Raw genomic sequence first — 12,684 nt, 5'->3', positions numbered from 1 at the left:
ACACGTCTTCCTCCTTGAACCCTTTCTGTACTTGGCTCTCTCAACTCCACCCCAGACTAATTTCCTGCTGGATCTGCCTCTCTTCCCAACCTCTTACTGTGGAGTGTTCCAGGGCTCAGGCCTAGGACCTCTATGCCTGACCAGCTTCCTGGCTTCTACTCTTTCCTCCTTATGGTTGTTTACAATATTGCAACCACAATGCTCATTACTACACATGGTACAAGTTCTTTGCTCGAGACTCTGCAATGCGTCCCCATTTCACTCAGTGAAAACCGAAGTCCTTACAACAGCCTACCCAAACCAACTCTAGCCCTACTAGGGGAGCTTGCTTACTCTTCTCATTACATTGGCCTCCTTGCTATTTTTCAAACAGGTGGGGCATACTTTGACCTCAGGGGCTTTGCATTTGCTGTCTCCACTGACAGGAAGGTTCTTCTTGGAGATATTCATGTGACTTGCTCCCTTCCACCATTAGGTGTCTGCTCTAAAGTTCATCTTCTCATCCTGCTAATCTTTCTTGCCATCCACTTCCCTGTGATCCAAATTAAAACTCCAACTACCCTATACTCCACCTCCAGGATAATCGATAATCCATCCCTGTTTATCACCAAAATATTTATCATCATTATCATTCTCATATCACACAGTTTACTGACCTGTTTTGTCTATCAACCATCTGCTAATTAAATGTAAGCTCAATGGGGGTAGGATTTTTTGAAATCATTTGTTCCCTGCTAATTTATCTAAATTTTCTTTTCGAAATGTTTATTTATTTATTTTGAGGCGTGGGAGGGGCAGAGAGAGGGAACAGAGAGAAGACCAAGCAGGCTCCATCCACACTGTCAGCACAGAGCCCAACACAGGGCTCAATTCCACAAACTGTGAGATAATGACCTGAGCTAAAATCAAGAGTTGGACTCTTAACTGACTGAGCCATCCAGGTGCCCCTAAAATATCTAAATTTTCTAACTCAACTCTTATAATGATCAACAGATGATATTAAAAGACATGTGATTATACTTAATATCTGTATACTATTCTTTTATTCAAAGTGGAATGGAAGAACACACCCTTAACACAAGAAAAAAATATTCCCTACCAACTGCCAAAGTATCTGTTAATATTGAAATGCTCAAGGTATTTGTTAGCTAAAAATAAAACAAGCATGCATCATGACCATTACCCTTGAAATGGAATCTTTGTCATTAGAAATTCTAAAAAAGAAAATTGGGCAAGGATAGCTAAAATTAAATGGGTATGTTAAGTATTTTATATCTCATTTGACACTGACAAAAACTCATTAAGAACTACTAATTATCTTCATATTGCAGATGAGGAAATAGAGTCCAAAAGAGATTAAATAATTTATCCTAAGATAATAGCTAGGGACTGGCAGAACCAGGGGAAATCCAAGTCTCTGGCACAAAAGCTTTGCTCTTAAACATGAAACTGTACTAGAAGCTCTAGCAGAAAGGAAGGCATGGGGTAATTAGAAAATGCGGAGGCCACTTTGGTTACTCAACATCTATCTCATACCAGAAAATCATTCCAAGACAATCATGATAATCCAATTCCCTTTGCAGTTATTGGCTTACGAATGGGCAGGAGACTTACTTTTGGTCAATAGGAACTGAGAAGTAGCTGCTTGAGGATCATCTGGGAAAAGTTTGCTCAGACATAATCCTTTGAATCCTATCTAGATTTGACTTCCAAAACTCCCTACAGCCATCCTGCTATCACAGCGTTATGAAAAAGCCACACGGAGAAGAAAGTGAGGCTAAGACAACTACAGAAAAGTAGCATCAGCAGATAACCATACTGAACTTTATCTTTTCTCTTCTCCAAGCTTCTTGTTCACTGTGAAGCAAGAACGACTATCAGTCTGAATCAATGGCTCTGTTACCTGTATCCAAAAGGATCCCAAGTGATTTAAAAGGTTATATGATTGCCCCTCTTGAAATCAATTAAAAAGGTATTACAATGGATTTTTTTACAACTAGGAAGAATTATTACAAAAGAAATACAAATACTAAAGTGGTCAAACTCCTGGTGATAGAAAGAATGGTGGGTGCCAAGGGCTTGGGGCAGGAGGTGGGTGGGCAGGTGAAGAAATGGGATGTTATTCGAGAGGGTGGAATTTCAGTTCTACAAGATGAACACCTTCTAAAGATTGGTTGCACAACACTGTACATATAGCTAACACTAATGTACTATATACTTAAAAATGGTTAAGATGGTAAATTCTGATATGTTTTTTTACAATTAAAAAAATAAATACAAATATCATTAGCTTCTCTTTATGAAATGAATAATCATTTTAAAAATGAGAAAAAGATCCCATCCATAATACAATATATAAACCAAAGAATAATAATACAAAACATAAACTATCCAAGAATAACAAGAAATCTACTCTTACAATAAAAAAAATTATAAAGCTTTAATGAGAGAATCAAAGAGACTTTGATAAATACAGTCACATTTTCTGAAAAACCTCAACATCTGATGTCTATTCTACCCAAATTTATGTAGCTTTAAGGCAATTCTAATATCAAAGTGCTTTCAAAGCTCAGCCAGAAGAATGACCAATAAATTTTGGGAAGAAAATAATAAATTATTAATATAAGGGTAGAATGACAAATGCAAATGAAGAGAAAAATTTGGAAGTAGACCCTAATGTATTTAAGAATTTGGCATAGGATGGGGCACCTGGGTGGCTCAGTTGGTTAAGAGACCAGCTCCTGATTTGGGCTCAGGCCATGATCTCATGGTTCTCGTGGCTGAGATCAAGCCCTGCATTGGGCTCTGTGCTGACAGTATGCAGCCTGCTTGGGATTTATTCCCTCTCCCCCTCTCTTTGTCTCTCCTTCAACTTCAAAATAAATAAACTTTAAAAATAAAAGAATTTGGGGTGCCTCGGTGGCTCAGTTGGTTGAGCATCCAAACTTTGACTTGGGTCACAGTCTCATGGCTGATGAATTCAAGCCTTGCATCCAGCTCTGTGCTGACAGCTCAAAGCCTGGAGTCTACTTCAGATTGTGTCTCCCTCTCTCTGTGCCCCTCCACTGCTTGTGCTCTGTCTCTCTCTCTCAAAATAAACATTTGTGCTCTGTCTCTCTCTCTCAAAATAAAATAAATAAAATAAATAAACAAAATAAATAAATAAATAAATTTTTTTTCAAGTAAATTAAAGAATTTGGCATAGGATGAATGTGACATTTAATAATCAATGAGGAAAGAACAAATGAATAAATGGGACCAATTCTAAGAAAACAAAGAAAAAAAGAGACAAACCAAAGGACATACTCCTAACTATAGAGGACAAATGGGGGGGGGGGGGCGTGGTGAGAGATGCGTGAAATAGGAGATGGGGATTAAGAGTGCACTTGTCGTGAGAAGCACTGAGTAATGTATAGAAGTCTGAATCACTGTATTATACAACTGAAACTAATATAACAATGTATGTTAACTATACTGGAATTACATTTTTTAAAAAATGGAACTGATTCTACTGGTTAACTATATGAACAAGCAAAATTAGATCTCAACCTCCTATCACTTTGCAAAATAAGCCTGAAATATGAAACACCAGTGTAATAAAGAAAAACTATAAAAGAATGGAAATAGAATATAAGTAAATACTTGATATAAGGGTTTTTTAAGGAAAAAAAAAAAGCAAAATAGGGGCACCTGCCTGGCTCAGTCAGTGGAATGTATCACTCTTGATCTAAGGGTTGTGTTTTTGAGTCCCACATTGGGTGTGGAGGTTACTTAAAAATAAAACCTTAAAAAAAAAAAAAGATTGATTTGACTAAATTAACATGGAAAACACACCCTACTGGTGTCTCATTTGCTGGACTGTAAGATAAGACATCTCATTTTTTTCACTAAAGATAATCAGACCCCAATTTCTACTTTCTTGTCATATTCATAGCTACCTGATATAAATAAACAAAAAAGGCCATTTCTTATTCTTAATGATTTTTGCTTATCTATAAAACATTTACTTAGTTTTGTACAATATAAAATTCATTTCTTTATTTTTTTTTTTAGTGTATTTATTTATTTTGAGAGAGGGAGGGAGGGAGGGAGGGAGGGAGGGAATCCCAAGCAGGCTCCATGCTGTCAGCAAGGAGCCCAATGTGGGGCTTGATCCCATAAGATCATGACCTAAGCCAAAACCAAGAGTCCAACAACTTAACCGACTGAGCCACCTAGACGCCCCTTATTTCTTCATAACAAATCAGGTAAAATAATTTGGGTATTGAAATATAATTACACAACATCAATTATTCTCACAAAAACTTACGAAAAACATTATTCCCATTTTAGTGGTAAACTTAAGTTTAAAGTAATATATCTAAGGTCACATTACAATAAGTGGTACAGTTATGACTGGAAACCAGACTTCTAATTTTAAATTCTATTTTTTTCCACTAAACCACAATGTATTTATGTAACATATGCATATCTACTTAGACGTGTGTGGTGTGGTGGGGGGGGGGGGCTCTGCACACATGCACGCAAGTCACACAAATGAAAGAGAAGGAAAGAAAGAGGAGGGGAAGGGATGTGAGGGCAGCAGGAAAAGAGAAGGGAGAGCGGAAGTAGGGAAGGGAGAGATGGTTAGAGAGAGGGAGTGCATGAGTAAGCACACACTCACTGTTAGTGACTAAATGTTTGTGTCCCCACTCCAAAAACTCCAATGTTGAAATCTAATGCCTCATATGATGGTATTTGGAGGCGGCGGCTTTGGAAGGTAATCAGGTTGTGAAGGTAGAGCACTCACGAAAGGGATTATGCCCTTACAGGAGGAGGCCAGAGAGCTAACTTGCCCCCTTCCCACCATATGAGGATATAAGAAACAGGCCTTCAGCAACATAAAAGAGAACCCTCACCGGAACCCAGCCAGGGTGGCCCCGTGATCTCAGACTTCCAGCTCCAGAGCTGTGAGCAATGTTTGTTATTTAAGCCACCCCGTCTATGGTAATTTGTGAGAGTGGCCCAAACTGAGACACTCATATGTATTTCTGTCTTGCTATCTTTGGACATACAAAGAGATACTACTTTATTTGAGAAGTAGGTTGGAATATTTTATAAATAAAAGGCTACCAAATCACAATGAAGAAACTCTTTTATAACATACACATAAGTGAATCCCAAATGAATTCAAGAGTTAGATGTTGCTGATTTTCTCAGAAGTTCACGTTTAGGAATATGAACACATTCTCTGGGAAATGGAAAAGTACAAAGAAAGAAAGAAAAGGAAGCAAACAAGCAAAAACAAGCCACAAAAATATATATGATGAAATTACTATAAATCTGCAGTAAAATTTTTTTTTTAATTTTTTTTCAACGTTTATTTATTTATTTTTGGGACAGAGAGAGACAGAGCATGAACGGGGGAGGGGCAGAGAGAGAGGGAGACACAGAATCAGAAACAGGCTCCAGGCTCCGAGCCATCAGCCCAGAGCCTGACGCGGGGCTCGAACTCACGGACCGCGAGATCGTGACCTGGCTGAAGTCGGACGCTTAACCGACTGCGCCACCCAGGCGCCCCTGCAGTAAAATATTTTTATAAAACCCATGGAATCAACATTTACTTTGAAACACCTTAAAATAGTTTCAATATACCTCAGTGTAGCTACACTATGAGGACTGACATGCCAAAAGGAGTCAAAGGCTTATCCTGAGCCATACCCCCTGCCAAATTCTTACAACACTACAAGGTTAAGTGAATGCAAAACAGCACTTTGCTAGGGAAGAGAGACCTGGTCACCAGCCTTCCACCACCAGGGAAGTTGGTACAGCTCTCCCAAGAACTAATAATCATTACATGATAAATTAGCATAACAGGAAGATAATAATCATGAAATTAGAAAATGTAAGTGATAAAGCTCAAGAAAGCCTAGTTGACTATTTACTTAGCTACCAGACCTAACCAAAGAAAGCAACAGGTGTAGAAATAACAGTGGGAAGGACAGAAGTACAGAAGTTTAGAGAGAGCACAGTGGCGTTCTCACTAGCGCCTGAGAAGCTTGGGATGGCAGAGGTGGACTTGAACAAGAATAAAGAAAGGAAAGGGCCTCGCTCAGAAAGGTGATTCCTGACCTGTGAACAAGCATTTAGATCCAAGGAAAACAGGCATATCTTGAACAAAACTAAATGAAAGATTACTATAAGGGACTAAATTGTTTCCTTTACTCTTTTTTCCTCCAATCATTATCTGTTAGTGCAACAAATTATTAAACCAAACCACATTGCAACAAAATCACTCTCACTTCAAATAACATGAAGTGATTGTTTAACACAACTTTCAAGCATTCATTTCTGTCAAAAGAATAACTGACATGACAATTAAAAATAATTATCATGTACTTCTGTAAAAACTTAATTGTGTTTGCCAAATTTATTTGCGGTCATCCTGAGAAAAATTGCCATTGTTCTGACATTAATGTTTTGTTGGTTTTTTTTCTTCTAAAAGGCACTGCTATCTTCTTACTATCCAAATACTATGGGTACATATCATCAGTGTCTTTTTCCAAGTCATAAATGATGAAAGAATAAAATCCATAGAGATATTGGGAAAATAAGATCAGCAGCCAAAACAAGCCACACAAAGGAAGGGCTGAGGGCTACTGGATCTGGAAGCATAAACATTACATGAGCACACCCATGATGGAGAAATGTGCAGCCACACCTGGAGGCTTGACTCTTAGACACCATTCCCAAGCCAATAATGAAATCATGCTTCGTGAACCAAAATGTAAAGATTCAATCACCTAACATCAACTTTGATGTCAGGGACCTTTTCGGCAAACAAGCAAAAATAACTTAGATTTACTTCGTTTAAGTAAGATTATACTCTGCCAAAAAAATCAATATATTTTGCTAGATATTACAGGTCTCTGTTGTCATGGGTAATACTGTTTCACAATAAACTGGCTTACTAAATGAGTAAGTTCCATAGAAAATAAACTCACCCAAAATAAATCATTGTTATATAGGTAACATGTGCACAGTTATTTACATAACTTTTGGCCACATATTTTATTAGTATAATTTTTCCAACTTTTAAAGAGTAATAAGTTCAATAGTAATATATAGAGGAGAAGGATTCTGGGATGATGGCGGACTAGGAAACATCAGGAATGTGTCTACCCTCCTAAATGACGATTATACTGGCAGAATCTCTCTGATATTTTTAGTTTAGAACTCCAGCCCAGTCAAAGGCTTGCCAACTTCCAGGTTAAAGTGGGATGGTAAATTGCAATCAATTTTGGTCAATTTCAGGTCTTACCAGAGTAACAGCTACTCATCCCCCAGCCCATCCCCAGCAACTGGCAGGCAGCTTGTCATGTGTTCCTGGAGCAGCGTCCACACGGCTTGTGGAAGCCAGGGTGGGCAAAAAAAGGATCCTGTCCTCCAAATACTAGGCATCTGTGTTATGATGATTGACTACTGCTTGTGATCACAGAGGTGCAGACAAAAAGGTAGACAGCCATTGTTACTGCGCCTCCTCCCAGTGTTACAAGCCCCTCCCTCTGGCTGAAGGGACTTCCAGGGGATTTAAAGGGTCAGTACCCCCATTTGCCTCCTTCATTTTCTGCTTTTCCCCCTGTCAGGAGCCAGACAATAAAGACTAAGACATTCAAAAACAACTGCATTTATAAGGGAAACTGGAAGGTGACTGTACACACCCAGGGAAATGCTCAGAAAAGACCTGAGAAGACCTTACATTTACACCTCAGGCTGATCAGCTGATTGCTGGCATAGAGACAGCCTGCAACAAATAAATGCAGATAACAACAACAACAACAACAACAACAACCAGTAAATCCTGAGGAAAGAGGAAAATCTGATTTCCAGAGTTACCACATTAACAGATTCAAATGTCCTATGCTCAACAACAACAAAAAAATCACAAGTCATATACAGAAACAGAGAAGTATGGTCTTCTCAAAGAACAAAATTAGCAGAATATGACCATGAAAAAGAGCTAATGGCAGATATAGTAAACCAAGACTTTAAAACAATTCTCTCTTAAAGATGCTCAAAAAACTAAAGGAAGATGTGAACAAAGAAAACAATGTGAAAACAAAATGAAAATATTAATAAAAAAATTAAAAACCTATAAGGAAATTTAAAAATTCTAGAGCTAAAAAAGTACAATAACTGAAATGAAAAACTCACTAGGATTAAAAGGCAGATTTGAGCAGGCAGAAGAATCAGCCAACTTGAGAATAAGGTAAGAGAAATTCTCGAATTTGAAGAACAGAAAGACTGGGTCCTGTGGGACACCATCAAACAGACGAATGTATTCATCATGGGAGCCCCAAAAGGAGAGAGAGAGAACGGGGTAGAGAAAATATGTGAATAATGGCTGAAAATTTCCCAAATTTGATGATAGGCATGAATATAAATATTCAAGAAACTCAATGGACTCCAAATAAGATGAACTCATACACCCCCAGGAAGACACATTACAGTCAAACTTTTCAAAAGCCAAAGAGAAAATCTTGAAAGTAGTAAGAGACAGGCAAATCAACCTCCAAAGGATATTCAATAAGACTGTCCGATTTTCAACAGAAATTGAAGAGGCCAGAGGCAGTAAGCTGATACATTCGATGTGCTAAAAGAAAAAAAAAAACCAAAAAACAAAACAACCTGTCAACTAAGAATCCGAAATCCAGCAAAACTGGATTAAGAAATAAAATTGGAAATTAAGACACTCCCAGATAAAGAGAAACTGAGGCAGTTTGTGAGTTTCTGACCACTAGACCTGCCCTGCAATAAATGCAGAAGGCAGTCTTGCAAGTTGAAATGGAAGGACTCCAGACAGTGCCAGGAAGCCACATAAATAAATAAATGTCTCAGTAAAGTCCATATTATTATGGACAATAATAATAGCTGTTATTATTATAACTTTTTTTGAAAGTCCATATTTTGTTTTCTACATAATTTAAGAAATTAATACATTTAAAAGAATTATTAATTTATGGTTTGGGGCACAGAATGTGTGAAGACGTAATTCTATGACATCAACACCTGCATCCAGGGAACCACTGATCTTCCCATCATTATATTTTTGCCTTTACTAGAAATTTCAAATAAAACTACAGACTATATAGTCTTCTTTAATCTGGTTTCTCTTAGCAGGACTTTCTTTTTTTTTTACATGGTGATACATATACCAGTACATTTTTCTACTTTACTGCTAAATAGTATTTCATTGTATGAATATACCACAACTATTTATCCACTTACCACTTAATGTACATTATTCTAGTTGGTGTGTATTAGTGTAGCAATGTGATTTTGTCTTTCTCTAGTGATTAATGATGCTGAACACCTTTTCATGAACTTATTGCCATTCATATAACTCCTTTAATAAAGATTTCTATTTTTTTAATTGGGGTGTCTGGCTTATTTTTGAGTTTTAAGAAGTATTTATACATTATAAACTCAAGTTCCTTATCTATATACCTATATATCTATATATCTCTGGATACATTCTGCCATTTGCTACATATATTATTTTATAGTTTTCTCAATGGTATCTTTTGGAGAGCAAAAGTTTCCATATGTTTTAAATTCTGTAATAAAAATTTTAAAATATGCTTCTAAAGACTAGGGAATAAAAATAATATTCACAACATAATATTACAATAAAAAATAGAAGTCAAACTATATTCCCAGTATGACTCTATGTGAGGTATATGCATGCTACATGTATGTATGTCTATAAATATACACACATATATACACTTAGAAAGGAATACATCAAAATGTGAAAAAGTACTTCCTGAAAAGTTTGTGGGATACAAGTAATTTTTATTCTTTTCCTTTTTAAACCTTTTTCAGATTTTTGCCAGTGGTAACTCAGTACTCTCTGAAAATAATTTGAATACATATCTTAAAGATCAAACCACTTCATAATTAGTGACCCTCAGGACTTCAGAAATGGTCAAGGTCCAAATAACATCTGAAGGGCATCAGGATATGAACACTGTATTTATCAAAAGAATAATAAAAAAATTATACAAGGTATGATTCTGGATTTAAAACAAAAGCTAGATACACACATCCCTCCAAAACATCCCTGTTGCAACAGAGCTTGATGGAAACAAACTGCAATGATAGAAGGTTCTTTCTATCACTCAGTTCAGTAGCCACTAACCACAGTACAGCAGAGCACATGAAATGAGGTTGGTGACTACACAGATAGTGGCACTGAAACCTGAGAAACTGAACTTTTAATTTAATTTCAGTTCAAGTAAGCACACATGGCCAATGGCTACTACATTGGCCAGTGCAACTTTAGGGAAAAAAACCAACCAGATTCATGGCTTTATTGCCCACTTTCCTCCTCCTTCCATCATTCAGTAATTTACTGATATTCTGTAACCTCTCAACTCTCCCTAGACATCTATCAAATCATGACTTAAAAAAAGATTATACATTAATCTACTAATGGGTATCTACGCAAGGGAAACGAAAACACTAATTCAAAAAGATATATGAATACTATGTTTAGTGCAGCATTATTTACAATAGCCATTTCCCACACACACACACACACACACACACACACACACACACACACACACACACTCTCACAGAGAGAGAAAGAGAAAAAGAGAGAGAGAATATTACTCAGCCATAAAAAAGAATGAGATCTTGCTATGGGAAACAACATGGATGGACCTAGAGGGTATAATGTTAAGTGAAATAAGTCAGACAGAGAAAGACAAATACCATACGATTTCACTTATACGTGGAATCTAAAAAACAAAACAATGCAGAAACAGACCCATGAATACAGAGAACTGATGGTTGCCACAGGGGTGGGAGGGGGGCATGGGCAAAACGGGTGAAGGGGAGGAGAAGGTACACGCTTCCATTTATGGAATGGTAAGTCCATATGAAAGCTACAGCATATGGAATACAGTTAATGGTATTGTAATAGTGCTGTAGGATGACAAACGGTTACTGTGTTTACAGTGTGCACAGCATGTAGTATAGAGCTGTTCAATCACTATGCTGTACACCTGAAACCAATGTAACAACACTGTGTGTCGACTATACTTCAATAAAAACAAGTGGGAAAAAAAAATCATCAACTAAGCTTCCTATACTCTCTGTTGAGAATAGGAACAAATGAAGAGTACTATTTACACCAAGATTTTCTGAGTAAAACCAGTCAGCCATTAAGATACAGCCGAAACCCAATCTACTTCTCCTCTACCTAATTCTCAGAGGGTAATCTGAGTTTCTGATCTGTGTTCTTCAGAGCTGCTCAGTCACCTGCCATCTTTTCTCTTTTTCTCTTTGTTCTTCCTCTTGCAGAAAAGCAAAAAACATGGAAAAGAAGTTGAAGTGACACAGTTTTATCAACAACATCACCCTAGCAAGTCATAGACTGTACTTGCTAAAGTAGGATTATGTTAGCAAGGACACAGAAATTCATGTTAAGTAATTCTGTCATTTAGAGCCATTAATGTCATGATGACTTTGTTTTTATTTGCCCTGATACAAAGGATATTTTTTCTTTCACTTACATTTCTAGGAAGCTAAAAGGTATACTTAGGGATCACAAATAACTAACTCAACCTGTTAACTCTTTCTTGTATCTTATAAATGAATTTCTTATATATATGTATATTTTAGCTGCTCAGACTCAATCCTAATTTTTAGTACTATAACACTTTTCAAAAGTTTGTCAACAAAGTTAACAAAGATTAACAAACAAAGTTATGAAACAGAAATAATAAAATACAAATTACTTAAACAGATATTCCTCAGGGCTTTAGAGTATCTTCTTACCTCTAATAATGTCCAAATTAGCAGGGTCAAGATCCTTTTTTCTGAGTTAAAAAAAATCATTTGAACAAAATAGAAGCAATACCATTTTTAAACAGTGTGATTTTATTATACGTCTGCAAACACTCACAAGATTCAGAACTATGATCAGTTATATCTTTTATTAGCTATTTTCTATGATTAGATTGTCGGTATTTGTTCATTTATGCTGTCTTAAATAATCTAACATACCTTGAATTTTCATGTTCTTGAAAATGTTGTGCTCTTAATTGGAATGCCACGAACAATGATGATGCTATTGCCAATAATTGGTTTCTCTCATTCTCTGTTAACTTGTGTCCTGAGGAAAATCAATCAATCACATACATCTTGTAAACATCTAGTGCTTCTAACTTATAGAATTATTAGTCATTCAAATAAGTATTTTTTCAAACATCTATTATAGAGCTAGTCTTATACCAGGCACTGAGGCATGCACTGGGGAGGGAAGAGAGCAAGATTATTCAAATAAGACCAAACCCCCCAAGTGAGTCTATCAATTAGTTCTAGGAATTTGGTAATATACCCCTCAATGGCCTGGATAAACTGCACTCTCCCAGGCTTTGAAAAGTTCCTGATGAAAACGACTCACATGACCCCATACTTACCCTATATGAGGATTACAAAAATTTGGTCTTAGACTTCTCAAAAACAGTCTACAAGAGCACTTCTCAAAGTGTGCCCTATGGGCTATCAGGAGTCCCCAAGAACCTTTGGGGACTGCAAGGTCAAAACTACTTTCACAATAATGCTAAGATTTATTTGCTTTTCCTCCATCATTGTTTTCAGGTGTATACTGTGGAGGTTCCCTGATCCAAGAGA

The 12,684-nt window shown here is 36.7% G+C and overlaps 1 protein-coding gene across 14 annotated transcripts in view; it reads right to left on the bottom strand.

Annotated features, from left to right (window-relative positions):
- Positions 1–12,684, bottom strand: part of PCCA (propionyl-CoA carboxylase subunit alpha) — a 415,541-nt gene that overhangs the window by 167,388 nt on the left and 235,469 nt on the right. For 13 of the 14 annotated variants that reach the window (XM_003980503.5, XM_003980505.5, XM_003980504.5 and 10 more), the window contains one exon: positions 12,055–12,163. In XM_003980503.5, coding sequence (XP_003980552.3) covers positions 12,055–12,163 — 109 coding nt within the window. Of the gene's footprint in view, positions 1–8,364; positions 10,010–11,248; positions 11,343–11,826; positions 11,868–12,054; positions 12,164–12,684 lie in introns of those variants that run through there. The other variant, XM_045055487.1, reaches the window with a different exon arrangement.

Source organism: Felis catus, chromosome A1 (genome assembly GCF_018350175.1).
Source record: "Felis catus isolate Fca126 chromosome A1, F.catus_Fca126_mat1.0, whole genome shotgun sequence".
NCBI classification, from domain to species: domain Eukaryota; kingdom Metazoa; phylum Chordata; class Mammalia; order Carnivora; family Felidae; genus Felis; species Felis catus.
The sequence above is the reverse complement of the archived record's forward strand: the minus strand, read 5'-3'. Positions and strand labels throughout refer to the sequence as shown.